Raw genomic sequence first — 25,145 nt, forward strand, 5'->3', positions numbered from 1 at the left:
GCAGGTGTCGAAATATCTCTATTAAAGGTAGAAAAGGAGCATTTCTAGCAGTCCCCGTGTCCCTGGTTTGTCCCAGCGCTGGTCCCCCGGGTCCTGCTGGCCTCGGCGCCCCGCGGGAAGCGGCCCCCGCGCACGGGGCACGGAGGGGGCCGCGGCGCCGGCCCGGCTCCGTGGAGGGCCAAGCCGCCATCAGAGGCGCTGCCGGGCCCGATTCCCGTCACTGCCCGCTGGCCGAAAGGCCTCATTGTGCCGGGGCCGGCGAAGGGGCCGGCGAGAGCCCGGCCGGGGCGCCGCGCCGAGCCGGCGGGTGCGCTGCTGCACGCGCCGCCGGAGAGCCGGGAAGAGCATCGCCCTCCTGAAGCAGGGGGGAACTCGAGGCGCTGGAGCACAGGCCGCTGCTGGGCATCGGGCATTTTTCTTTAATGCATTCCTGATATTCTGTTTCAGCCGTTAAAATGCCTCTCCGAAGGGGTGGGGGTAGCTCAAACTAGGCTAGATTACCTGATATTTTGCTCAGCAGCTGATCATAATTTGTTTTTTCCTGGTGAAGGAATTATGTTTCCAAAGCACGCTGCTGGCTTTGGGATTTAATTTAAAAAAACTCAAATAATCGGTATAAAATTATCCATTCATGATACTATTGTGCCTGTCAGCTTGCATCCGAGTGCCCGACCGGGATGTTTTTTTATCCGTAACGCATGTTTTTTCCCTCGAAAGCAGCTCGATGCTCGTTTCGCGCGCCTGCGGCACGGCGAGCACGGGGCCGGCGCGGAGGCATTCTAGGGAGCCGGCGGCGGCGCTGCCCTGCTCGAGGGCGGAAAAAGAGCGAGCCGAGCAGAAAGAAGGGAAAGGATGGGGAAAAGCGAGGAGGGGGCAAAAGCGGCAAGGGAAAGCCCGTAAACAAGGCGCAGACAAAGGGCATCGCAGCACCCGCGCACCCTTTCCTATAAACCGCAGATAACTGCTGGGTCCTTCAACCCTGCCTCACTCTAACACATTCCTCTTGGCTACGTTATTGCATTTAATGCACGGAGCATCCGGTGGGTTTGGGGCCAGGAGAGGAATAAAATGTTTTTCTTCGAATATGTTTATTTGGCCAAATCAAACCGGCCCGCCGCGGCGGAAAGGGCTGTTATTCTGCTCTTTCTCCGCTGCGGGATTTTTCGTGCTGTTTTCGGTGGCCTCTGCCCTTCGTCGGATTCGGTCTCCCGCCCCCGCTTCCCGCGGCCGCGCCGGCTGCGCCAGCGCCGCCCCCCTGCCCCCCTCCCAGGGCAGCCGCTGGCCGGGCGCCGGGAGGACGCCGCAGCCCGGGGCCGGGGCCGTGCCTCGGTTTCCCCGCCGGAGAGCCGAGCGCCCCGCGCACAAAGGGCCGCCGGGAGCCGCTTCCCGCCATTCCCCCCCCTCCTCTTCCCCCTCTTCTTCCCTCCCGCTGCCCCCCTCTTCCTTCCTCCGGCCCCTCCGCCGGATAAAAGCCACGATGCGGCAACGCCGGGCCACAAAGGCGACCGGCACAAAGGCGCCCGCCGCCGCCGGGGCCCCCGCTCCGGCGGGCACCGCCAGCGCCTCCCGCGCGGCCGCGGCGGCGGGGGCCGGCAGCTGGCGGGGAGCGAGCTTTCCCAGCGCATGCCGACAAATTCCTGGCGGTGGGGGCCGCTTCGCGGCCGCCCCGGCGCCGGAGGAGCCGGCCCCGCCGAGCAGGAGGGTTAAAGGCGCCCGGGCTCCGGCGGCGCCTCCCGGCCGGTCCCCTCGCCCGGCCACCTGCCAGCCCCGCGCCGGCCCCGCCGCGCCGGGGGGTCGCGCGATTAATTAACGAGTTTTCTGCCGAGAGCATCCCGGGCAGCCTTCCCGCTGGCCCCTTCCCCCCCGCTCCCTGCTCCTGCTTCCCCTGATTTTCTGCTCGCTCTCAGCCCAGTTGGCTCCACCTGCCAGCGAGCACCAGAAAACCGCAGCGGGCGCCGCGGGCGCCGCTCCGCCCGGGCGCCCTCCGAGCCCCGCCGGGGCCGGGCGCCGGCGCGAGAAGCGCCCGTGCTCCCGGGCGGCCTTTGCTCCCGCAGAGCGCGCGGGCCGGCCCCCGGCTCGGGTGGCCCCCGGCGCCCCGGCCGCGCGCGCCCTCGGTTTGCCACCCGCCGCTCGCGGCCCTTCCGCCCGCCGCCCCGCCGAGGGGGCCCGTGCCCGGTGCCCCCCTCCGTCCCCCCCCCCCCCCGGCCGCACGTCCCCGTCCTGGGGCAGGCCGGGACGCCGGGTGCCCACGAGCCGCCCCGCCGAGATCCGGGGAGGGGGCTCAGGGGGGCGAGCGGCCGCGCCGGCCCGGAGCCCCCGGGAAGCTGCGCAGATATTGGCGCCACGGGGAGCGGGGGCAGCGGGGCAGGAAGCGGCCGGGCGGGGGGACGGCGAGCCGCGGCGGCCGGCGTGCGCCCGCTCCACTAATCGAGTCATCGGTGTCCCCGGGGGGGGGGGGGGCAGGTTTTGTTGTTTTTTTCTTTTTTCCGGTCGCTGCTGCTCGGTGCGGTTTTAATCGCGGGTGGGTGGGCAGCGGCCCCCGCCTGCCCGCCCGCGGCCCGGCCCCCGCGGGGAGTGGGACACGGGGCGCGGGACGTGGGGCGCGGGGAGCGGGGCCGCCCCCGGCGGCCGCCCGGGCCCGCCCCGCGCCGCGCCGCGCCATGGACGCCGAGGAGCTGGACGAGCTGGCGCGGCGGCTGCAGGGCCGGGCGCTGAGCGGCGGCGGCCTGCTGCAGCTGGCGGCCGCCACCGGCCTCGCCGCCTACGCCGTGTGGGCCGCCGTGCTCATGCCCGGCTTCCGCCGGGTGCCGCTGCGCCTCCAGGTACCGCTCGGCCCGGCCCGGCCCGGCCCGGCCCGGCCGCCCTTCCCCCCCGCCCCGGGCCACCCAGATCCCCCCTTTCCCCCTTCCCAGGGCTGTTTGGACCCTCGTCCCTGGGTGCCGACGGGGACCCGTCCCCCCCCCCCCCGGCCCGTGCTGGCAGCGCGGCGGGGCACCCTGCGGCCGCCCCCTCGCCCCCCGGGCGCTGACCGAGCCCCCTCTCCTCCCCCCCAGGTGCCGTACGTACCGTCCAGCGCCCAGCAGGTTGCGAACGTGATGGCGCTGCTGGAGGGGCGCTCGGGGAAGACGGCGGACCTGGGCTCGGGCGACGGCAGGCTTGTAAGGGCGCTCGGGGGGCTCCGGGGCGCCCGCGAGGGCGAAGCGAGCGCGAGGCACGTCCGGGGGCGACGTCGGCAGGGATCTTTGGGCCAAACCCTGCTTTGCCCCGTGGCAGCGCGACTGCACGCAGCAGGAGGGTGCTGAGCTGCACCCGCCGGCGAGGGACGGGGCAGTGCTCTAGCAGGAGCGGTCCCGCTCCTTGCCGGCCTCGCCGTCGGGCAAACCGGGCTACGGGCCGAGCCTCGCGGCCGGCTGCGCTGGCCTGTGCTCGCTGGCCGCTGCGCCCCCGTCTCCCTGCCCGCTACGGCCGCCCCAGGACAGGAGCACAGCCGCCACGTGCCACGGAGCAAGTGGAAGCCGCCCAGTGGCCCCTGCGCCCCGGAGTAAACCAGAAGGCTCATTTTAGTTGCAACTCTCTTCCCCTAGGTCATCGCGGCCTATAAGCAAGGCCTGAGACCTGCCGTTGGCTACGAGCTCAACCCTTGGCTGCTGCGCCTCTCCAGCTATCGGGCCTGGAAGGCTGGCTGTAACGGGCAGGTTTCCTTCCTGAAGCAGGATCTGTGGAAGGTAACAGGTTGCTGGGCTGAGGGCAGGGCTCTCAACACAGCTCTGGGGTCTGCCCCAGCGTGCTCAACGCATGCCCTGGTGCCTCAGCTAGCGCAGCACCCCAGGTTGGCCGTTTCCTCCAAGCAGCATTAGCTGAAGGCCGTTGGCTCCTTCTCTAATCCACTCTGCTGCTGGGAGACGCACGCGGCAGCCTCCAGGCTCCGCTCCAAGAGCGGCAGCCAGGGAAGAGCCCCGGATGTGCAGGGCATCCTCACTGCTGCCCCACACTGCTGCTGTTTTTGCAGGTAGCTCATACAATCCTCTCTCTCAGAGCAGCAAGGGGCAGCTTTGAAGAGATGTCTTAATTACTGACTGCTGCTGCTGATGTTCACTGAACTGCCAAAGATATGCTGTTAAAAAGCTGATTTCTTCAGATCAGATAGCTGCCTTGATAAGGTGCTACCAGGAAAAGTGCCTCCAGGACCTTGAGACAATGTTGAATGCAGGTTCTCCGAATGACGTACTTCTTTCAACAGCCGGTACCAGAGTGTACCAGCACAGACCCCGTTCCCAGATGTCCTTTAGCACCTTTGATCCCTTTGAGGCTTAGAAAATCACTTGCAGATTGTCTGACCACTCAAGAGCCCAGAGTCCCTTGGCATCCCCCTGGACTAGCCCAGCCTGTACTCTGTCTGTTGCTTCTTTCATTCCTCTTTCTTCTCTTTTAAGGTGAATCTTTCTGATTGCTACAATGTCACCGTGTTCCTGGCTCCCAGCGTGGTAAGTCCCTTTCTGCGGGGCCTGCTATGAGATGCTTACAGTGAAAGTGCTATCTTGTTCTGAGCAAACTTCTTAGATGTTTCTTAGAAAAGACAGAATATCGGGAACATTGGCAAACGGTCTTTAAAAAATAAGGCCAAAAATAGAGAGATTAGAGGTAAAGAAAAACAAAATCACACATTGGAATAAAAAGCCAAATTGGAGTGTGTTTTTGACAATGCAGCCTGCTCCCTGTAGCTGATGGACACGACCCTGTTCTGGGACCTTCTTCCACATTTCATCCTGAGGGACCCTTGTGGGAGCACTGTCCTCACATCCCCTGCGGTGCTCGTTATCTGGCACTCTTACTGATCACTTTGAACACCTGTTACAGTCAACACTGCAAAATGAGTCTCAGTGCCACAAAATGCAAGCAAAGAACTGAGTCTTCTGTAGTGCTGAGAACTGGAAATACATGTGGGCTTCACTGCATGTAAGGAGTTGCTCAGCATCACCTGAATTTGTTCCTGGTCTCGGCTATGTGTAGGGCTAGAACCAGCCCTGCTTCAGCCAATGCTGTCTGTTTGGGACCCGCTAACCAGGTTGAGAGTGTGCCAAGAAGGCTGTTTTATATTCCCTGGTGACACTACCATAAGGAAGCTGTATGCGGCTGCGTCTCCAGGTGGAGATGCTCCAGGAAAACACATTTTCTTGGGACACTAAGTTACCTTTCAGAGAGCGACCATCTCGGAATGCAGAACCACAGGCACTGGTGTTTCAGGCTGCCCTCATCACCGTTTCCCTGTGCTGAATTCATCCCCAATAGCGGCCAGACAGCCTAGGCAGAGTGTGTGGTACGGTGCTGTGCTGCAGAGTCACTGGAAGTAGCTGATTATTTTCTAAGGCCTTTTGGCTTTGGCTATCTCTCTGTCTCCCCAGAAACCTCCCCTAGCTGCCAAGCTCCTTGCAGAACTCCCAGATGAGGCCCGAGTGGTGGCTGGACGCTTCCCCTTCCCATCCTGGACCCCAACAAGCACCATTGGCAAGGGGCTGGATCAAGTGTGGGCCTATGACATGAAGAAGGTGCGGCAAGCAGCACAGAGCAGCATGGAGGGAAGCCCGGTCTAATGGGCAGCTCATTCAGAGCACAGCATTTTAAGGCTCACCAGCTAAAAATGAGTAGGGATCGGAGACACTGTCCAAGCCTCTCCAAACCAGTCTCAGCTCAGCGGTCCAGGAGAGCAGTGAATGGGGGGATGAGAGTGATTCTTTGGCAGACTGTCCTGGAGACTCGCAGGATCACAGCCCCTCCTTGTTTTCCAAAGTCTGATCAGTTTTGGAGAACAAAGAAGGGAATCAAATCTAGAAATCCTAGAGTTACAGGCTTTAAGGGCTAAATCGTTAGTGCCTCTTTCTGTAGTTTGTTAGTTTATTCGAGATTAATTTTTTGCAATAAATATTTGGACAGTTCTTTCTTTGAGACATTTGCTCTGCTTTTGAGCTGCAAGGTGATTCTGGAGTCAGTGTGCCCCTTGCCACAAGCTTTGCTCTGAAGTCCCTTGTAAGAGGGCTCCAGATGGCATGTGTCCAGCTCTCTACCAAACACAGAAATAATGTTTTCCCACTGTGAAAGAGCAGCTGATCCCCTTTGTTTAACTTCTTAGAAACAAAGTTTAGGTTGAACCATCCCTGGTCTCATCCCTCACAAGCTCAGAAGGGAGCAGAGGCAGAAGCAGAGTTAGCCCTTAGACTCAAGAGTGCTTTGCTCTGGGTCTGACCTAGCAGAAATATTATCACACCATCCTAGCAGAAGGCAAGAGTGGGAACCTGTCACTGCAGTTATGCAGTAAAAAGCTGCCTGGGAAATTGACCTTGTGTCCCCAGTTGTGATGTGCTCAGGGAACTTCAGAACTATTCCTACAGCTAAAGGGTCAGAGGATAGACAAGACACAGTTGTCTTGTCCCATTTTAGTACTGTTAATTTGAGACCAAGAACACCCACGTGGTTTCCTTCTCTGTGTGTCCCAGCGCTCAGCCAGGGGATGAATGCTTGCCTTGGCCAGTCCACAGAACAGAAAGCTTTTAAGCCTTGCACCTTCCTCCAGTTCTGCTGCTTCTTGGAGGCACTGGGAAGAGCTATATTTCACGGCTGATGGTCCTTTTGGATCTCTGCAGTAAGTGAGTATCAGTGGCCCCAGCACTGAGTGCACGTGGTACTTCACTGCCAACGAGTTTTCTTAACCGGAGGATCTCCTGCTTATACCTGCAACAGGGAAGCAGCAATGTGATTCCCTGTGTGATCATGACCTTACTGATAGCTCACTCACAGGTGCAACCAGTTTAAACACAGACACTGCCAGTTAATGCACACCAGCCAATACACAGGCTTTGAGCCACACCAAGATCTGAGTCCTGACAAATATAAAACCCCAGCTAATGATCATGCACTGCCCAGCAGAAGAGGAAATACACCAGTACACTTTGGGACATGCTGGCTTCCTCCCAGTTTTCCCTAGGAAGAGACATTTATGAACTCTGCCAGGTAACGGCACCAGCAACAAGCCCAGGAACCAAACTTAGAGCTGCAATGACTACTGAGTTATACCAGGCACTGGGCTGGACCACTGCTTTGACAGTTTGGTTCTGGTTGTACTCGTCCTTCCTTGCCCTAGCAGCTACTCTCCCTGCTTTGAGGTATGTTATGCCAGTGAGAGAGGAGCTCAAATCAGGGCCTGCTAGAAGGCTTGGGATTTTAGGCAACCTCTCCCTTTCCTTAGCTTCCTTCAAAGGACGGACTAATGGCAAAGGAGACATGTCCCTTGGCAGGCCAGATGCTGCCCCCTCTGCCACACGGAGGGATGGATGGTGCCAGCTGCCCGCACAGCTGGATGTGCTGTGTGACATTAGCTGTGCTGAGCAGTGCTGTGGGAAGGCAGCAGCAATGCCAGGTGCTGACACAGCAGTGGGCATGGCAGTGTCTCTGGCAATTAGCCCTGGAGATAAACTTGGAGCACAAAGCAGGGAATATGTGAATGGGGATCCTTCAGTCTCACCTTGCAAGATGCTTATCGATGTATTCCTGCAGCTCTGACACCTGTTCCTCTGCCACGACTGCCCGAGTCAGCAGCTGGCTTCTCTCTGTCTCCAAATCCTCCTGGAGGCGTGAGAAAAGCATGGAAAGAACAGGGAGCTCTGTGAGATGGGAATGGGGTGGCATGGCTCCTCTCCTACCAGACGATACCAAAAAAGAGGCTACCTCATCACCCAGCCCTGACACTGCTTGGCATTATGCTGCTGCTGTAGCCAGAAAACTGACGTGCTTAGAGAAGGAAGGCTGGTGACGATAGCCAAGCTTTCTGCAGGCATGGCCACTCCACGGCATTAGCCTGGTGGACCAGGTAACCACTCCCTGACCGGACTGCGGGCATGAGGGCTACAGCCACCCCCAGGACACAGAGTAACCTCTGGCTGCCAAGCTGCTGTTCATTCCCCCAGAGGCCTCACAGGAAATCAGTGGACTGGTTTTCAGATTTGACACTTGGACACAGAGAGCTTTCACACCTTTCAGCCACCAGCTTTCTGCAAAGGGAAGTGACCTTCCCGTTCAGATAAAAACTGTTTGCTTTTCACACAGCATCTCTGGGTGGTAAATCACCAACTTACCTAATTGCACAATCACAGTTTCACTAAGAGGATCTGAGGAGCAGGTGGAGAAGAAGCTTGACAGAGGTTACCCCCAAGAGCCACAACTGAGCCAGGAGTAGGACCTGTTCCCACTGCAGCCCTGCAGCCACTCAGCCACACTGTCTCCCTGCTTTCGGCTTTATCTAAACTGTGTTTAACTTTACTCAAACAGAAGAGATTAAAACTTTTCATCTGGTCACTGTAGACAGAGGAGCCATGGAATGGAAGTGGGCTTTTAGCACATCTAGCCTTGCCTACAGCAGGAAGTTGTACCTCTGCTCCATTTCCAAAGCATTTCTCCTCAGCTTTTCTGTACATATATCAGTCAACTATGTCAAGGATCCTAATACTCACCACTCTCCCGAGCAGCTCTCATTGCTGTGCTTGCTGTCGAACAGCAAACCCCACCCTGGCCAAGCCTGCTCACAGCAAACCTTACCATAGTCTCATGGTTGCTGATGAAAAGAGCTCTCCCTGAAGCTCAGTCCCAGCCCTGGCCACGTACCAGCAGTTCAAACATCCTTTCACTCAGGGAAAACAAGATAGAGAAGCTGATCTAGATTCAAACTAGACTTCTGTTGTTTCAACCAGGTTAAAAACAGATCCAGTTTGTCATGCAGATAACTAAATGCTTGTGCTGAAAAAAGGAAGGAGGCAATAAAGGCCAGGAGTGAGCAGCTATAAGGGCTGGTCTACTTCTTCCAGCAGCAGTGACACTACAGCCTCAACACATCACTGGCCATAGACCTGCTACAGGCACCTGGTGCACCAAGTCCAAAGCCATAGCAAGACACTGTGGAAAGCCTCAAAGCTCCAGTCTAAGAGCCGCATATTAGCCCAGAGAAGCAACTGGCTGGAGCAGCAGGTCTTCAAGATGTGAAAAAATGTTAAGCTTGTTTTAGATGAGCTGGGAAAGAAGACCTGTACCTGGGTGGTATGCGTGAACTCCCGGAGCTGCTTCCTGACCTCTTCCCAGCCCTCTTCATCCAGCTTCCTAGGAGAGAGGAGCAGATTTCAATCATGCACAGACATTCAAAGCCAGCTCATCTGCATGTCAGGCAGCTCTGTATGAGGGCTGGACACACACTTGTCTACCAGACCATAAAGCTCAGAGATCAGAGCCTTTTCTATCCTGATGCCCCAAACTTCTTCAGGGCATGCAGTGCTGTCCCTATGCCCAGAAATGAGAGTCACAGCCCTTCTGCCAACCTGGAATTCCCACTGTGATGGCTGAATTTGTTCCAAGTTCACATCAACATTCATACATCAGAGAGGACTCCATGCAGAAAGTGTCATTAACCTGACACTGCAGGACTGAACTTTATGGAAATACAGAGCAGAGTATGATCAATGCCAAATGCTGTTTTTTTTCTTTTTTTTTTTTTTATGTTTCTCAGCACAAACCCGCTCATTCTGAGCGCGGAGTGTGATAGGTGAGCTGTCTGTGCAGTCTGACCGTGGGAAAGTTCTTCCTATTCTGTCCTAGTTTGAATAAGGAAAATACAGGTCACATCTGATGTTCAGGGAATTTTGATTGTATGAACTGAGGAATGCATTGTGTTCAAACTCTGCAGCCTATAGACTGGAAAACAGCTTTGCTGGGACTGTGAGAGTTCCCTCTGGTGGCTGCAATCGCCCAGCCCAAGTACCTGGAAAATCATGGCTGAAACCTCATGGAAGCAGAAGTTAGGAGAACAATAAACAGTAAAAAACACACCTCTGATTAAGAAGAGAAACGCAGCAGGTACTGTAGCTGAAGTACTGTGTTAATATCAGCCTTCATTCCTCTAGTTAGAGCAACAAAGTAACAGCTAGGGTAAAAAACCTCAGGGTACAGAAAACAAACCTAAGTGTGTAGAGTCTCTTGACAGCTGTAAAACCTTAACAAGATACAGCACTAAAATTCAGGTTCTGGTACTTCTCCGTCTTGCTCCTGTAGCAAGTCTGTCAAAATTAATGCATCTGCTCAGAGACTGCAATTATTGTTTAGAATGGAAAATGTGGCAGGGGCTGGTTAGCGCTCCAGCTGTTCTCTGAGATACTGCAGAACCCAGTGGCTCAGGCACTAACTCCTCAGAGTTGGAATACAGTTACCAAAATATCTCAGGTTGTTTTTGCTAGTTTTTCACTTTCTAAAAGGCAGAAAGATGCCAGCTCAGATTTCTCTTACACTTTGTTCTCTCTCTCCATAACTGTGGTGGGTAGAGTTTCAACTGAATAATGGAGCAAGGAAAAGGGACTACTCTAAATTAGCAAATAAATAGCACGTTAAGATATCAGGCAGGTATCAGTACAGAGTCATCTAAGTGTTCCAGCCCCAGCTTCTGTACTGGGAGGGAGGAGAAACAAGATCTTCCCAGCTCAGGGTTGTTTCACTTGCTTTTCTCAGGTTGTGATCCACCAAAGCACTCAGGCGTATGCTTAGTTTCAGCTTCTAAAAAGATCAGTGGGACTAAAAACATGATTAAATCAAACATGTGCTTAAGAGCTTTCTTGGATCAAGGCCCAAATGACCCACTCATTTCACCACAGGAAATGCTGTATTGTGATGACAGCTGGCTTTTTCTCCCAGATGAGTCCCTATTATCTCTCCTTCTCCCTATTTATTACCTTCTCCAAGTAATGTAGAAGATTCTCAATCCATAGAGCAAGGAGCATTCAGAATTACAAAATATGCCAGGAAACAGGCAGGACTTACTGCTCAGGGGACAACCCAAAGCCAGAGGTTTCTTTCAGTCTTTTCTGAAGGCAAAGGGAAAACAATATATTCTGTAAGCATCAAACCACAGCAATCTTGCTACAGTCCCCATCACTTTGAAGAAAGTAGCACAAAATATCCTAGCACTCCTAATGGTCACCAGTGTCCTGACAAGGAAGTGATCTGCAGGATGATCTTAAGGTTTAGTGTCTCCCACCCTCTTCATTTTTAAATAAATGTATCTCATGCAAATTAAAAAACACACCTTTGCCTGGGCAGAATCAGTGGAAGGACATGGATCTGACTGGCAAGTTTCTGAGTGTGGTCTCCTGGTCAGTTATTTATTCATGCCAAGCCAAAAGCCTTCCAGAACAGCAAGCTTTGTCCTATCCTCCTGCTCCTTTATGAGTGAGTCTACTGGCTTGGCAGCTCTCCCTTAACAACTGCTATTCCTCAGCCCTCCCAGAGCTCACCGCCACTAACCTATGGGGCTGCCCAGCCTCCTGGATCTAACTTTAACTCACCTCTACCCAGCAGAGGTGCAGCAATGATGGGGCTTCTTAGACTACCTATCTCTTCCCAGAATTAGAAAGTGAACAAGCACTACCCATGTGTGCCACAGAGACACAGCAAACACTTAGGGAATGAGTAAGAAAGTGGAGAGATCTAGCTGAATTTATCTGCTTAGGAGACATTCGGCCACCATCATTGCAGTTTCACTGACACTCTAAAGCCAGCAGACCAGCCACTACCTTCTCCTGCAATTCATGCAATTGCATCTCCAGTTTTGCTTTATCCTCTCGCAGCCGGTTTAACTCCTGGGTTGTGTTTGTCAGCAGCTCTGGGTCTGTGACGGAAAAGTGGAATTCAGCAGGGCCAGAGTCCATATCACTGCTGCCTAGGGACTGGATCTGCTCTCGCTGCATCCTGTCACGAGGCAAAGGGGTTAGTCCCTAGTAGCTTTGGTTAAATAACAACACTAAGTGCTGATGATGATGATGGAGGTACCATTCGCTTAGGAACTCCTAGTTTCTGGTCAGGAAGAGCCAGCAAGGGATAAGTGGGAGAACCCAGCAGCATGCCTAATATTCCTGGGAATATTTCTGAGGGAAGCTTGTCCTAGAGCTATTTGTGGCTCTTATACCACAAGCATTGCTGCTGCCTCCCACAGCACAAGCTGCTGAGAGAACTGTGGAGCAGCGCTGAGGGCACTGCAGGGAAGGGTTGTGATGTAGGAGTTATCTGGGGTACTGCCGCATTTCCACACCATCCAGCACAGGATCAGTCTTTCACCATAAACTTGACATGGGAGAAACATGCACAGAGAAGCTCCAGTATATTCCCAGAGCTACCTAACGCATAGACAGAGATACTCCAGTCCTGGCTAGAGTTAAGACCCTCTGCTTCACCTGGGAGCCCACTGTGTGCCTCCCTCCCAGCAATGAGGCTGGGTGCTAGTGCTACAGAGCTCTTCCAGATGGTCCTTAGCAAAAGCTGAAGAGAAACAGAAGGAGCCTGGTTCCTGGCTCAGCCCTACCTGTAAGCAATCAGCAGGTTTTCATGCTTCTTGACTAAGTTTCTCATGCGTTTCTTGTAGCCACGAGCCGCTCCAGCTAGCTGCTCTTCCCGGGACTTGTGCGAAGCCTTGATATCCTTCAGCATGCTGTCCACAAAGCGTTTCATGTGAGCATCATTAGCCGGGCCTTTGCTAGGCCCCTTCAGGTTGCTGGATTTGCTGTCCATGTAGTCCTTTCAACATAAAGAGAAGGAAATTGAGATGACCAAGTTATTCCCTAAGACATTTAACCCATTTCCCACATGGAAGGTCCAGGAATACTTATGATAACAGCTCTTAAAATAGGGTATATCTTCCATTTGCTAAGTGCAGAAAAGACTAATTAACTTCCATCACGCCCCTTCAAGGCAGAGAAGGCAGCTGTGCTACATCAGTGACTGGCCTAGGGAAATTGAAGTCAGCCTTAGGAATTACCATCTTTCACCCTATACTCTTTCCACTGTACCCTGCTCTCTCTCTCCATTAGCTAGGAGATACTTTAACACTGGTCTGTTAGAAACAGACTACTCTAACTAGCAAAAATTCCTTTGCTTAGTCTCCTGACCCATTATCACACTGCTTTCTCTGCTGCTGTCCTCACTGCACAGCAGCTTTTGCCAAAAACTGCTTACTGCTACCTAGGGCAGGGGGATAGAGAGGCCTCTTTTCAGTCACTGCTGAATATAATCAGGTATCAGGGCCTGAACCTGTCTGAAACTCTGTCTTTGTGCTGAGTCTTCAGCACGCTCTGTAGGCCCTACTCTATGTCAAAGGTGCTTGTTCCTATGGTGGGGCCCAGGCACTCGCGTTACACGGTTCTGTAATCGATCACGGAGGCTGGCAAAGCTTCCTCCAGGGACAGCAGCAGAGTCACCATGGAGTCAGCACACGGAGGCGGTAACAAAGCCAGCGGTGGCATCGTCTGGCCTGCCGAGGGGAGTTGTCAGGGCAATGGAGATTAGAAGCCAACTGGAAGGCAGCCACAATAAATAAGAGGATCTTTCAATTCAAGAAATCTGATCAAGAAAGAAAGTCCCAGTAGAAACCCACAGACTGTTTGGTGTGGCTGTACAGGAAACGTGGGCTAGGAGAGGGGCTGCCATCTCCTCCCCCAGGCTAAGCTGAGGGCACAACCAGGCCTCCCAGAGCCTGACTGAGAAATACCCCTTCCAGCTGCAATCATGGCTTCCCAAGCCTCACTGCAGCTCTGCTCTGCGGCCCAGAAAGGAGGGGAAACAGCACTAACCTGTAGGAAGCAGGCAGCCCTGCACCACCAGGAGAGACCTCTCCAGGCAAGCAGAGCCCCTGGGGCTGGGGGTACCCACCGCCAAGTCCTTGATGTATTGTGTGAGCCGGGAGCGATACTCCTCGTTCAACTTCTTCAGCCTGAGCTGCAGCCGGGAGTTCTCCGCCTCCACCTCTTGGAGCTGGCTCTGGGAGGTGAGCAGCACCTAGGCACAGCAGACACACATTTACTGCAGCCCTCACCTGCCCGCCAAGCTGGGAGCACTAACAGCCTCAATAAGAAATAGAAGAGGACTTCATTTCCAGATATTCAATTGCACTAGAGCAGAGAGGTTGGGAAGGGCCTGGATTTTCACAGGAGCTTTCTGGAAATGTTTACAGTCCATATTCTTCTGCTATCCAGTCATCTGCAATTCTCCCTAGGTGATTAACCAAGCCTTTCCTTTCACCATGAGCAAACAAAACTCCTCCCACCAGCTGTGGCAAAGAGCACGTCCCACTGTGTACACTGTACATCTGGAGAAACAAGCTGCATAGGGAGGAGCAGCTCAGTATGACAATCCCTCTGGAGAGGGAGACTTGTGGGAGTCTGTAGGACTGTACATGGACTATACATCCACCTCACTGCTATCTCTAGCAAATTACATGCATTGAGTGCACTTAGTGTCTCAACCACAAGAGAAGTGGATGAGCAGGGGCAGTCCCAGAGCCTGGACTGGAGCTGGGGATTGGAAGGGAACCTGCCCTTACTGCTGACTGCTCTGCCAGTTTGTGCTGGGTGTCGTGGATTGCTCTCTTCGCCTCTTGCAGCTCCTTCCCCATGGTGATCCTAAGCACACAGGAAGAAGGTGTGTTTATGTTAAATCCCTGAACTGCTCTATAGGCCAGTACAGACAGCTTTGAGAAGAAAATCACTACTGAATGACAGAAACACCTAAGCAGCAGCTGCCAGCCACCATCAAATGCGTGCTAAACAGAGACCGCAGAACACTTGCAACCGAAGGTAAATGTCCTCCTCACTGAGAGGGCATAGTTCTGTTCAGCCCCTGCTGTGACAGCCTTTGCCAAGACACTAACCCCATCCCAGCCGAAGAACAGCTGTAGGGATAAGGTCTAGGACTTGGGAGATTCGGGATTCATCTCTGGGTCCCATTCCCATGCGTGCCATTAAAGGTGGATCATTCAAAGGTGCATAGGCCATTCAGACACCTAAACATTACTGACTTTTAAGCATATCTCTAACTCTATTAAGGTTCCTGAAAACATCAGTTTACTTCCAAGCCTCACTTCTATGGATGAACAGTCATTTCCCACCCTGTACCCAGCCAAAAGGATGCTTCCTCCACTTCTGTTCATAGAGATCAGATTCTTCAGCAATGAGCTCCGTAAATGCCCAGCCAGATAACAGAAGGACATGCCCTCAAACACTCACACTCTCTCTTCCAGCTTCTGCTGCTGTGAATCATAGGTTTTCTTCATTTTTTCAAGCTCCACTTTTACGTGATCTTGGTTTCCAAGCAACTGAGAGACAAATGAACAGTAAGATGAGATAGATGGCCAAACTAAACAGAGGGATTCTTGAGCAGGAGAAAAGTGAGGGGATCCTCCAACTGAGCAGAAGACCAGTTGCTAAGAAAAATACAGGGGAAAGGACAGGTTTAACTGGGAGTGATCAATGCTCTGTAGAACACCAGGAGTAGTGTTTGATCTGAAGATAGGCCACATGGTGCACAGGCGTCATTCCAACAAGTGAGAGTCTCAAACCAGGAATCTTCTCAGAGATTCTCTCTTCTTCTTGGGAAGAAGACTTCTTCCCAGGAGAAATTGTGAGTAACTTGTGGTGGAACCCAAGCCGATATCATACAGACTGCAGATGGGAACAAGGCAGGAAATATCTCTGGGCTCTCTTTTGGGTGCTTTATCACCAACATAATTTTCAAATAACGGCACATTCCCAAAACTCTGTGCTGCTCTCCAAGCAGCCTCAGAATCAGCCAGGAGCACCCCTGTACCCTGCCAAATACTTTACTGGAGTGCCTCTCCAGACATTTGGCCAGGAAGCTTCCTGATGTGGCAGCTGTTCACTTCTCCTAGTTTGGTGCCCTCCTCCCCTATCTCTACTGGTCCTATGGTTCTCCTAACTTGCAAGAAAAAAAACCAAACCCAAGTCTCCAGGCAGTGCAGAGCACCACCACTGGACCCACCTCTCTCCAGGGTGGACATTCCCTTTGCAAACATGCACATGTTGCCTTTTAAACTCCTGCCTCTGTTCACCCAGCAGCACTAACTGAGGGAACCCTGTCTCAGCTTCTGTCTGCCCAAGAGCTGGAGTTATTTTAGGCTCATTTCTTCACTACATGGCTTAAAAAAAAAAAAGAAAAGAAAGAAAATCAAGGCATCAGATCATCCACAAAATGCAAGTTAGTAAAAGGCGCCGCCCGCTACATTCTGAAAAAATACCCGCCTCAGCTTCCCCAAAGATCCAGCAGCCCCCGCACACTCACATTTCTCTCCAGCTTTCGCCGCTCATGCTCAGAGGCAACTACATCTTCTGGCTGTTTATAATAAGAGATAGAAGAAGGCACCTATTAGATCCCTGTTTTTCAAAGACCTCACACTGGTGACACGGGCAGAGAGGTTCTTACCTTCACCTTTCGAGCAGAGAGACGGTGAACCATTGCACGCACTCTTTCCAGCTCAGCAGAGGAGTTGTTGTCCCTGGCGTGGGAGTGGTAGCGGTTGTCTTGTGCGTGGGGAAGGCTGCTCCTGGCATTGGCCAGGTTGAGCAGTTCTAGGCTGAGCTCTTCATTCTTCATGACCTGCCAGGTCAAACAAGAAGGAAAGAGCTTCTGAAATCCTGCCTCTCCAGCTCCGCATGCTGTTTGTTCAGCGCATACCCACTGCTCTTGGTGCGTACACAAAGCAAGCACTCACATCCCCTCCTGAAAGCAAGTTTTATTTTTAGTTCTCTATCATATGTCCAAAGATACCAGTGGATTTTCTAATTCTCATGGAAATGCAGGACAAGTATCATTGCCAGGCATCAGCTGTAGAATGCAGGATCATTAATTCACACGTAACCCTACTCCCTTGGCCCGTCTCGCTCTTACACTTGCATTTAGATACAGATCTTCGTGCCTGTGCTCCCCAATGCCAATTCAGTCCTGGGCACAGCTCTGCCAACATCTCTCTGTCCTGACCTACTGCCTCCCTTATTACTCTATTTCTGTACTCCCCACACTACTTTCCAGCACTTTTGGGCATGTCTTTTCCTGAACAATGCTGTCGAGCAGTGCTGGACTACATAATGTAACAGAGAATGGACAAATATCCATCCATCTAGGCTGACGCCACCCAGCTAATTCCAGTTTTGTCTGAATGCATACCTCCAGAAGCAGACAGCCCACAGTACCGTGTAGGCAGGAGATTCAAAGCAGTGCTGGTGTGAAGTGACACATTTGCAAAAGATAAAGAGTATCTGAATGAGAAAGGCTCTGTTACAGGTGATCTAGAAGGAACACTGGGGGAATTCATGTCTCACGGGAGGGTTTCTATGTAGATAACAAAGCTTTGATGGGGTTTATGACTGGGGACAAGCTTGAGTAATTGTTACCATGGCAGTGAATCGGGAGGATGGGAGGCAGAGGTCATCTGAGTCATCCCTGTAGAGAATAGCTTATCAAAAGATAGCACAGGGTGGGCTGAAGGAGTGAGAAGAGGAGAAAAGAGACTGACAAAGAGGTGAGATATACAGCTGTGAAAACTGACAGTTACGCAGAGATAGGCTGCTTGTTCTCTAACTGAAAACAATCCATCTGCAGCTGTCAGTCCTGACAATTTGATCAGAGGGGGTCACACAGGCGCAAAAGTACCAGCTTTTTTGGCTAGCAAAAGAGAGGCAGTCCCAGGCTGATGGGCTTCTTGGCCTCCCATGTGCTCTAAACCCTGGCCATCCTCCAGGGAAAACCCCAGTATGGAACTGGTTCATAGCCATTTGGGTTCCCTCCGATGGCCTCACTTTGCATCACCGATACAAACTGTGTAAGCCTGCTGAACAAAAGACGAGGAGGAAATGGAGAGTTGAGAAAAGGTCAGAGTCTTGAAAAGGAAGAATTTACAGCAAGTTAGAAAACAGGCACAAAGTGACTGACTGGCATCTTATGCAAGGCACTTCCCCAGGGACAGGAAAGGCCAACTCAGCCGGTCTCATTTGCCTTGGACAGACACAGAGCGATTTGTGAATCAGGACATACAATGGGGGTTGTAACAATTCAGAGACTCTAACTGTTCCCGTACAAGGGACCATGAATGAGCTTGCAGAGCTGCTTCTGTGCCAAGCAGCCATGACAACATATTGGCAAGGTCACAAGTAGCACTTGTAATTGGGAATGTGTAAAAGGTTCATTGTCTCCTAAGAAGAGCGCCGGGGAAGGGGAGGGGGCAGAACCGCAGGCTGCTATTGCCATTTCCTTTGGGAAAGTCCACACTGGGAAAATAATGAGCAAGAGGCCCATACTGCGACAAGTCCTAACCTGCCAAGTTGCAGTCTCTTTCGCTTCAGGCAGGGATATTCAGTAGTCAGAGCCAAGAAACTGGGATAAAATTCCGATCCTACCAATTACAGCCAAGGATTTCAATTTCAGCTTCTGATCTCTTTTTCACCACTTTTTCGGATATTATCCAGGCAAATAACTTAATCCATGTGCTTCACTCTTCTCTCACATAAAACGGCAACATTGATACCTAACTTTTTGAAATGCTCTAGGATCCATCTGAAAACAGTACACTGTTACCACTAACCTTTTAAAACCACCATTTACAGATGTCAGCAACCTGAAAATCCAATTTTTGACTAACATACTGCATCCCCTCAGGGACAAGAAGTAACTAAGATTACTAAACACTGCAAAATCCCTGTGCGAGGCTGGCGGCTCTGTGTCTCAGCAGCTCACTGCCTTGCCGACAGTCAGCCGCACGCATTCCGCCTCGTGCTCCTGCAGGATACGGTAAGGATTGGAGAGGGGGGTTCACAACCCTGCAAGCAGCTGAGCTTGCCTCCTCATAAGAAATTACCGCATCTCAGCTTACAGGAGAGAAATGATAGCGTGCGTGCGTGTGCTCTTCATGCATTCCAGTGTCAAGGTGTAACAGATTAGCTTAAACTGGCTTTTCAGTTTCCAGCTGAAGCAGACAAAGAGCACGTACATCACTCGGTGTCACGGTCGTTTTAAGAGGGGTAACTTTGCAAGAGTCACTAACTCACTTATTTGCAACTGGATGATCATGACCTCACATATACTCCTCTACCTGAGCCCTGCAGAAGGATGTTCACCATAAAAAGGGCCTGGACAGGTAGCAGGGATGCAAGAAGGGGCATGGACAAACACACTTGGTGTGGCTTTGTCAGCCACAGGGCGATGTTCAGTTGAAGCACTGCTTAAAAGAGCGTGCCTGGTCACAGTCCCATATCTTTCCATCACAGCTGTGCACAGGGTCAGCACAGCAGGCTGTGAGACTGCACAGTAAATGAGGCCATGAAGCTGATACAGCTGAAATATTTGCCAAAGAAAGGAGGGAGGAGTGTATAGTCCCTGAAGCCATTTCAAAAAGGAGGTGAGAAAGGAGGTGTGGGAGGGAGGGAAGACAGGAAGGTCTATTAGAGTAGCTATTCATGCCAAAGAACTACACAAACTTAGATCCAAAAGACCTTAGTCAATAATCACTAGGTTAACAGTCACCAGGAAATTCACCATATTTTAGGGGACAACCAGTGATTTGCCTATGTTCTTTCTTTTTATAAATTAGTCGACTTCAAAACTTTCAATCCCTCCTCACCACCACATGAAATGAGTGACTACAAATCAGATCACATGCAGCCTATGAAAACAATGCAGAAAAAAGGAAAACAAAGTGCACTGGAACTCAAGAAAGACCTGAAATACATGCACTTACAACAGACCTGCAGGGAACTCCTCATTACTGCCAGTGATGGGGATCTGGGATAAAGACTCTCACAAGGTATCCAGAGCAGCACGTGACACAAGTCAGTGTGGTCCCGGCTCTTCCTGTGAGATTGGGCTCAGCCCCATCCCTGCTGGACCAGAGCACATTCTGCAAGCCCTCCTCCAGCGTGACACACTACCGGAAATCCTTGGACCCCGAAAGCAAAATAGCCAAGTTCAAGCCAGGCTCTCTCACAGCTGATAAACTTTACTGGACCTGAGCTAGTTCTGCGACTTGGGTAAGCGACCCAAAGACAACTGAGTTGCCTAGGTCCACCACAGGCCATCTCACCTCCTGGTCAAGTTCTTTGCCTAGTGCCAAGTAATTGCTCTTCAAAATGATGTACTCATCTGCCAGCTCCTTCCGATTGGTCTCCACAGCGTGCAGATGTTCCTGCAAGGCATCCCGCTCCCCTCTGACTTTCTCACTGGAGAGCTCCAGCTCCAGCACACGGTTCTCCAGGGCCAGGATCTGCAGTGAGGAGGGAGCAGATTTAGACTATGTTACAGGGACTATCAGCAACTGCTAGGCCTCTATTTGGTCAAACTGGTTCTGGCATGCTACAACTCAGAGAGATGAATTTCCCATGAGTTTCATGGACCCTATGCAATGGGGGAACTCACTACTCTAGCTAAAACTACAAGATTACTGCAAGCAATGAGCAATGTAAAGACAGATGTGTAACTAAACTGCAGTGCTGGGTAAAGGTATCTGACAGAGCCCACATGTGCTATTCTGACTTTTACGTACCATATTTTTCAGTTCAAAGTTCTCTGTTTCATACTGCTCCCTCATTTTGTTTGTCTCAATCTGGAGATCAACAAGGTCTTTGGAAATCTGGGAGAGAAAAAGGACATTATAAAGGCCATGGACTGCTTCCTAGCCCAAAATATTGTTTCAGCAGGTCTCATCAGGGAATTTAAGCCCAGAGACACAAGTACTGAAAGGACCCCCAGCTGCACCTTTTACCCGAACACTAGCAAAAGATTCACACTGCGGAGAGCCACGACAGCTTCCAGCAAGGCTGACTTTTGTCACTGAAGCATGCTGCCCCTCAGACACACCAAATGAAAAGGCAAGGTTTTCCTCAAAGAGGAAATAATAGAGACAACCCTGAGGTCTTGGCCTATTCCAGACGGAAGATGTGTGGGAAGCTGGTTGCCACACAGTCACCAGTCCTACCTTATTCCTGCTGAAACATCTACAGAGAGCAAACAGAAGGGCCTGGGCGGTAGGGAACTAATTCCCTCCAGAGAGAGGCACTGACATTTCTCACCAGATTTTCCACTGCAGAGCTATTGGGCTCATAATGCTTCATAGCTCAGTTCTCTTCAGATCCCAAAGTGCCTGTATTACCTTCAATTTTTCCTCTTCACTGAAGACCAGTCTGGCTGACAAATCTGTTTTGGAGCCAGCCAGCTTCCCCATCCTCTCCTGCATGTCTCCAAGCTTCATGTACAGCCTCTCATTCCTATCTTGCAACTGCACCTAGAAACACAGAACAGCTCCAGCAGCTGGTGCCAGTGAACACAGATCTTCTCCCCCCCTCCTTGCTGTTCTCCCATTACAGTGCTGAAGGGAAGAGCATAGCATATCCAGTGAGAAAATGCTGCTTTTCATAGCTTTAACAGATTGCAGATGGGGCTGTCAGCTACCATTTTCCTCTTGTAATTAGGATTTCATTCTCAGAGTACTGGTTCACCAACCAGAGAGGGGGCTGCAAACATTCATGCTTACATTTTCGTTAGTGAGATGATGCACTTGCTCTGTCAGAGCACTTACGCTCTCGTTCCCTGTAGCACTTCCAAAATCCATGTGTTCATAGGCTTAGTGCTTGAAGGCCAGGATCTTTGCAGGCAGTGACTGAAGAGCAAAGGAAGGATCTAAAGATCTCTGCGACAGCAACTTTTTTCTCTAGGTACAGCAGAAGCCAGGTTGCTATCAACTTTGGTTGTTAGAGGGTGTGGCATCCACCTTGATCTTAAGGTGGAGTAAATTACTATACTCACTCCAGGCAATGTTAGAGGAAGAGAAGTGACACTTTTCAGGACATATCCATATTCCTAAAATAGCACAGAGCAGATACTTTAAACAAGCTTATCAGAACACCCCCAGTGAAGTAATACAGCCTCCCGAGAAGCACTACTGCATTTACATTACACATAGGTCTAAACCTCAAATCCATGCTTATAGGAATGGCCTCAGTCTCCGTTGCAGGGTTCTTTAGAGAACTTCAGATCTGGATATAAATTTCACAACTCAGGCCTCTCTCCCACAAATCAAGCCATTGGTTTCAAGACTGTCCAGTAACATCTATCAACTTGCTTTCGTGCAATTTTTTTCCTCATCTCTACAGTACTTGAATATCCTACGTCATCAAGGAAAGAGAGTATCATAGAATCATAGCATCAGTAAGGTTGGAAGGGACCTCTGGAGATCATCTAGTCCAACCCCCCCGCTCAAGCAGGGTCACCTAGAGCATGTTAGACAGGGTTGCATCCAGACGGGCCTTGAGTATCTCCAGAGAAGAAATATCTCCAGAGTAACATAATTATGAAAGGCCAATCAGCAATCCAATGTGTACCAGCATCTTTGAGCTTCAACCAAGATACAGTTGATTAAAGACTCTCCCAAAACTATCACTTAGCATCAGGGATGCTCTGCAGAAAAATGGGTGAGTTTTAAAACAAAACATACGTTGAGATAAACTCCTACAAATGGTAGTTGCATGCTGAGATCAAAAGACCTCCCAGGACATATGAAGAAGTTGTCTAAATTGAGTGGTGCCAGCAGTTCTCCAAGGAAGATCTGCTTCCCTTATAGCGCTATCAGTCATTGCCATAGCTGAACTTTGTCTCACTGCAGACTCAAAGGAATTTGTACCAGCTCGCTAGTCAGTGTTCACTCATGGTTGGAGGTATGTTGAACTCTGCTTAGCCCAGAGAGTGCGGTATCTGGTTTGTGCTGGTCTATTCAATGCTGCTGACACCAACTGGTGATTGTCTGGGCCTGAACAGGGCCCAAGTGTGTCCAGAACTGAAACTACTAGAACAGAACCTCTCACACAAGATCCTGACAGTGAATGTAAGGCAAAATGGATAATGCTGGGAAAACCTGGCAAATGACAATCCTGGAGTAAAAGGTCTTTTTTTCATTTGAGCCTGTTTTCTCTGCTGCTTCTGCTGAGCACGAGTTTAGGTAAGAATTTCTCTCACACACAAAAAAAAAGCTATGATGATACAACACTCAAAAAGAAGGCAGCTTTGAATAACTCCTTAGTATCTGTCAAAGCTAAGGCTGTAGAAGAGGAAGAGAGGGGGCTATCTTGATAAGCTTTCTGCTGGGCAGAGTGTACCAACTCTCCACCACTGGCATCTGGTCCAGATGGTTGGAAAAGATTCTCTAACACCTCGGGGTGGATTTCACAAACAGACACAGAAGAGAGACCAAGTGGCAGAGCTTTGGGGGGCTCAGGGAAGGATAACCTAATGGAACAGGCAAGTATATCTTATTTTTCTGCAGGAGAACTTAACAGCCCTTAAGTAATTTTATTAGGGTAATGAAAGCACTGAGGAGAATTCAGTGTCTTCACACCCCCTGCCTAGCAGGAAGCCAAATTCACACACCGCCCACAGGCACTGGGATATTCGGAAGCCTCCAGCGAGTGCTCCGATACGCTAACGAGATGATTTGAAGCTCTGGTGCCCGGACACACGCTGTCTCATGCCTGTTCTCTGCCCAAGCCTTGCCCTCCAAGGACTGTCAGTCACGGGCGCACACACTCACTCAGGGGCCCACAGGCAGGCTGGCTCATGCCTCTGCGCTCTGGAGACAACCCCTCCCCTGCCCTGTCGCCGGGCAGCTCAGCAGACCCCAGCTCATGGAGATGCAGCTCGTCCAGGCCCCAAAAAGTCCAAGGCACGAGGCCAAACAGCATGCTCCACCATGCCACAGCACCTGTACAGGGGTGCTTCCGTGCACCCAGCTATTTTGATTTTGCTCTACGTCATGGAAACGCAACAATTAAAACATGGGAAACGGCAGGCGTTGTGCAGAACAGGAGTTTCAAATTCTTACAAAACCTTTTTCTCTGTTGGCTGCACAAACTCACTTCTCCTTCCCAGGTCCACGGCCCAGCACAAGGCAATGCTGAGAAGCCGCACGACAGCATACACCCATATACACCACTTGTGATCCTACAGTGCCTCTGCGCTCCGGCTGTGAGGCAAAACGACCATCGTGCCAGCACCAGACGAAACAGCGATCACTCCTCCCTCGGTCTGGACACACCAAGGGAATTTTGCCCTGGCTTATGCCACAGGCCAGGCTGTGGCGACACTTTAGTCCGCCCTGGCAACCACGAGTCTCCACCGCCCCTCAAGGGCAGAAACAAAGGCAAATGTGTGTTTTCCATTAATGCCTCCCGAAGAGCTGAAATGCCGCCTTCGCACCGGGTTTTGGTGTCCCCCCTCCCCCCCCGGTCAGGCCCTGCCCACGCGGCAGGAGGCGCCAGCGAGCCTCCCCCGGCCGCGGCTCCGCACCGCGGCGACGCCGCCGGGCTGCCGCGCCCGCAGACCGCGGCAGGCGGCCGGGCCAGGGCTCAGCCCGGCAAAGCCCGCGCGGGGCTGCAGCCGCGGGGGCGCCGCGCGGCGGGCGCCGGGGCCGGCGAGGCCTCGGCGGAGGCCGCCCGGGCAGCGCCACCGGGAGCGGCAGGAGCCGCCGCCGCAGCCGGGCGCGGCCGCTTCCGGGCGGCGGCCGGGGGCGGCGACGGGGCGGCGCGAGGGACACGCGAGCGCGGGGAGCGCGGGGAGCGCGGGGAGCGCGGGCGCGGCGGCGCCGCCTGGCGGCGGGAGGGCGCGGGGCCCGCGCGGCCTCAGCGCCGACCTCACAGAGCGCGGCCGCCACACGTGACCTCAGCGCTGACCTCACTGCGCGGGGCCGCCGCGTGTGACCTCACCGCTGACCTCACAGGGCGCAGCCGTCACACGTGACCTCAGCGCTGACCTCACAGAGTGCGGCTGCCACGTGTGACCTCACCGCTGACCTCACAGGGCGGGGCCGCCGCGTGTGACCTCACCACTGACCTCACAGAGTGCAGCTGCCATGCGTGACCTCAGCGCTGACCTCACAGAGTGCGGCTGCCACGTGTGACCTCACCGCTGACCTCACAGGGCGCAGCCGTCACACGTGACCTCAGTGCTGACCTCACAGAGTGCGACTGCCACATGTGACCTCAGCGCTGACCTCACTGCGCGGGGCCGCCGCGTGTGACCTCAGCGCTGACCTGGGGGGGGCCGCGGTGTGGAGGCGACCTGCGACCAGCTCTCCAGGGCCAGCCGCATCCTGCGGCGAGGCGAGCGCCCCGGGGCGCCGTGGGGCGCCGTGGGGCGCCGTGGGGCGGCCCCCGCCCTCCCCGCGCCCCGCAGCGCCCTCGGTGCCGCCGCGGCGCCTCCCGCGCCGGGCACGCGCCGCCGTCGGCCGCCGACCCCCGCCGCCC

General features: G+C 52.9%; 2 protein-coding genes across 6 annotated transcripts; one reads left to right on the forward strand and one right to left on the reverse strand.

Annotated features, from left to right (window-relative positions):
• The first annotated feature begins 2,660 nt into the window (after positions 1-2,660).
• Positions 2,661-11,107, forward strand: ANTKMT (adenine nucleotide translocase lysine methyltransferase). Of its 2 annotated transcripts, XM_062588738.1 has the most exons (5): positions 2,661-2,822; positions 3,054-3,158; positions 3,585-3,725; positions 4,434-4,484; positions 5,403-11,107. In XM_062588738.1, the coding sequence occupies exons 1-5, from the start codon at positions 2,661-2,663 to the stop codon at positions 5,589-5,591; spliced, it is 648 nt and encodes a 215-aa protein (XP_062444722.1). In that variant the 3' UTR covers positions 5,592-11,107. The 2 variants fall into 2 exon arrangements, with proteins under 2 accessions (XP_062444722.1, XP_062444723.1); XM_062588739.1 differs by lacking the exon at positions 3,054-3,158.
• CCDC78 (coiled-coil domain containing 78) lies at positions 4,590-24,110 on the reverse strand. 4 transcript variants are annotated; one of them, XM_062588736.1, is made up of 16 exons: positions 23,760-24,110; positions 21,431-21,511; positions 21,005-21,136; positions 20,399-20,485; positions 19,940-20,119; positions 16,291-16,464; positions 16,150-16,200; positions 15,078-15,166; positions 14,396-14,474; positions 13,726-13,851; positions 12,383-12,594; positions 11,598-11,772; positions 10,846-10,889; positions 9,075-9,141; positions 7,517-7,617; positions 4,590-6,726 (listed from the first exon to the last, which is right to left on the reverse strand). In XM_062588736.1, exons 2-16 carry the CDS (start codon positions 21,461-21,463, stop codon positions 6,600-6,602), a joined length of 1,677 nt encoding a protein of 558 aa, XP_062444720.1. In that variant the 5' UTR covers positions 21,464-21,511; positions 23,760-24,110; the 3' UTR covers positions 4,590-6,599. The 4 variants fall into 4 exon arrangements, with proteins under 4 accessions (XP_062444720.1, XP_062444719.1, XP_062444718.1 ...); XM_062588735.1 differs by having other exon boundaries at positions 21,431-21,711; XM_062588734.1 differs by having other exon boundaries at positions 21,431-21,711; positions 23,731-24,110.
• Positions 24,111-25,145: the final 1,035 nt, after the last annotated feature.

Source organism: Rhea pennata, chromosome 15 (assembly GCF_028389875.1).
Source record: "Rhea pennata isolate bPtePen1 chromosome 15, bPtePen1.pri, whole genome shotgun sequence".
Lineage (NCBI taxonomy): Eukaryota > Metazoa > Chordata > Aves > Rheiformes > Rheidae > Rhea > Rhea pennata.

Bases quoted from the DNA above. Each gene is read 5' to 3' on its own strand.
- ANTKMT (XM_062588738.1), top strand. From the start codon at position 2,661: ATGGACGCCGAGGAGCTGGACGAGCTGGCGCGGCGGCTGCAGGGCCGG. The intron at 2,823-3,053 runs GTACCGCTCGGC...CCTCCCCCCCAG, and splicing joins GGGTGCCGCTGCGCCTCCAG to GTGCCGTACGTACCGTCCAG. The intron at 4,485-5,402 runs GTAAGTCCCTTT...CTGTCTCCCCAG, and splicing joins TGTTCCTGGCTCCCAGCGTG to AAACCTCCCCTAGCTGCCAA.
- CCDC78 (XM_062588736.1), bottom strand. From the start codon at position 21,463: ATGGATTTTGGAAGTGCTACAGGGAACGAGAGC. The intron at 12,595-13,725 runs GTGGGTACCCCC...TTATGTTGAAAG, and splicing joins AATACATCAAGGACTTGGCG to GACTACATGGACAGCAAATC. The intron at 11,773-12,382 runs GTAGGGCTGAGC...GCCTCGTGACAG, and splicing joins AACCTGCTGATTGCTTACAG to GATGCAGCGAGAGCAGATCC.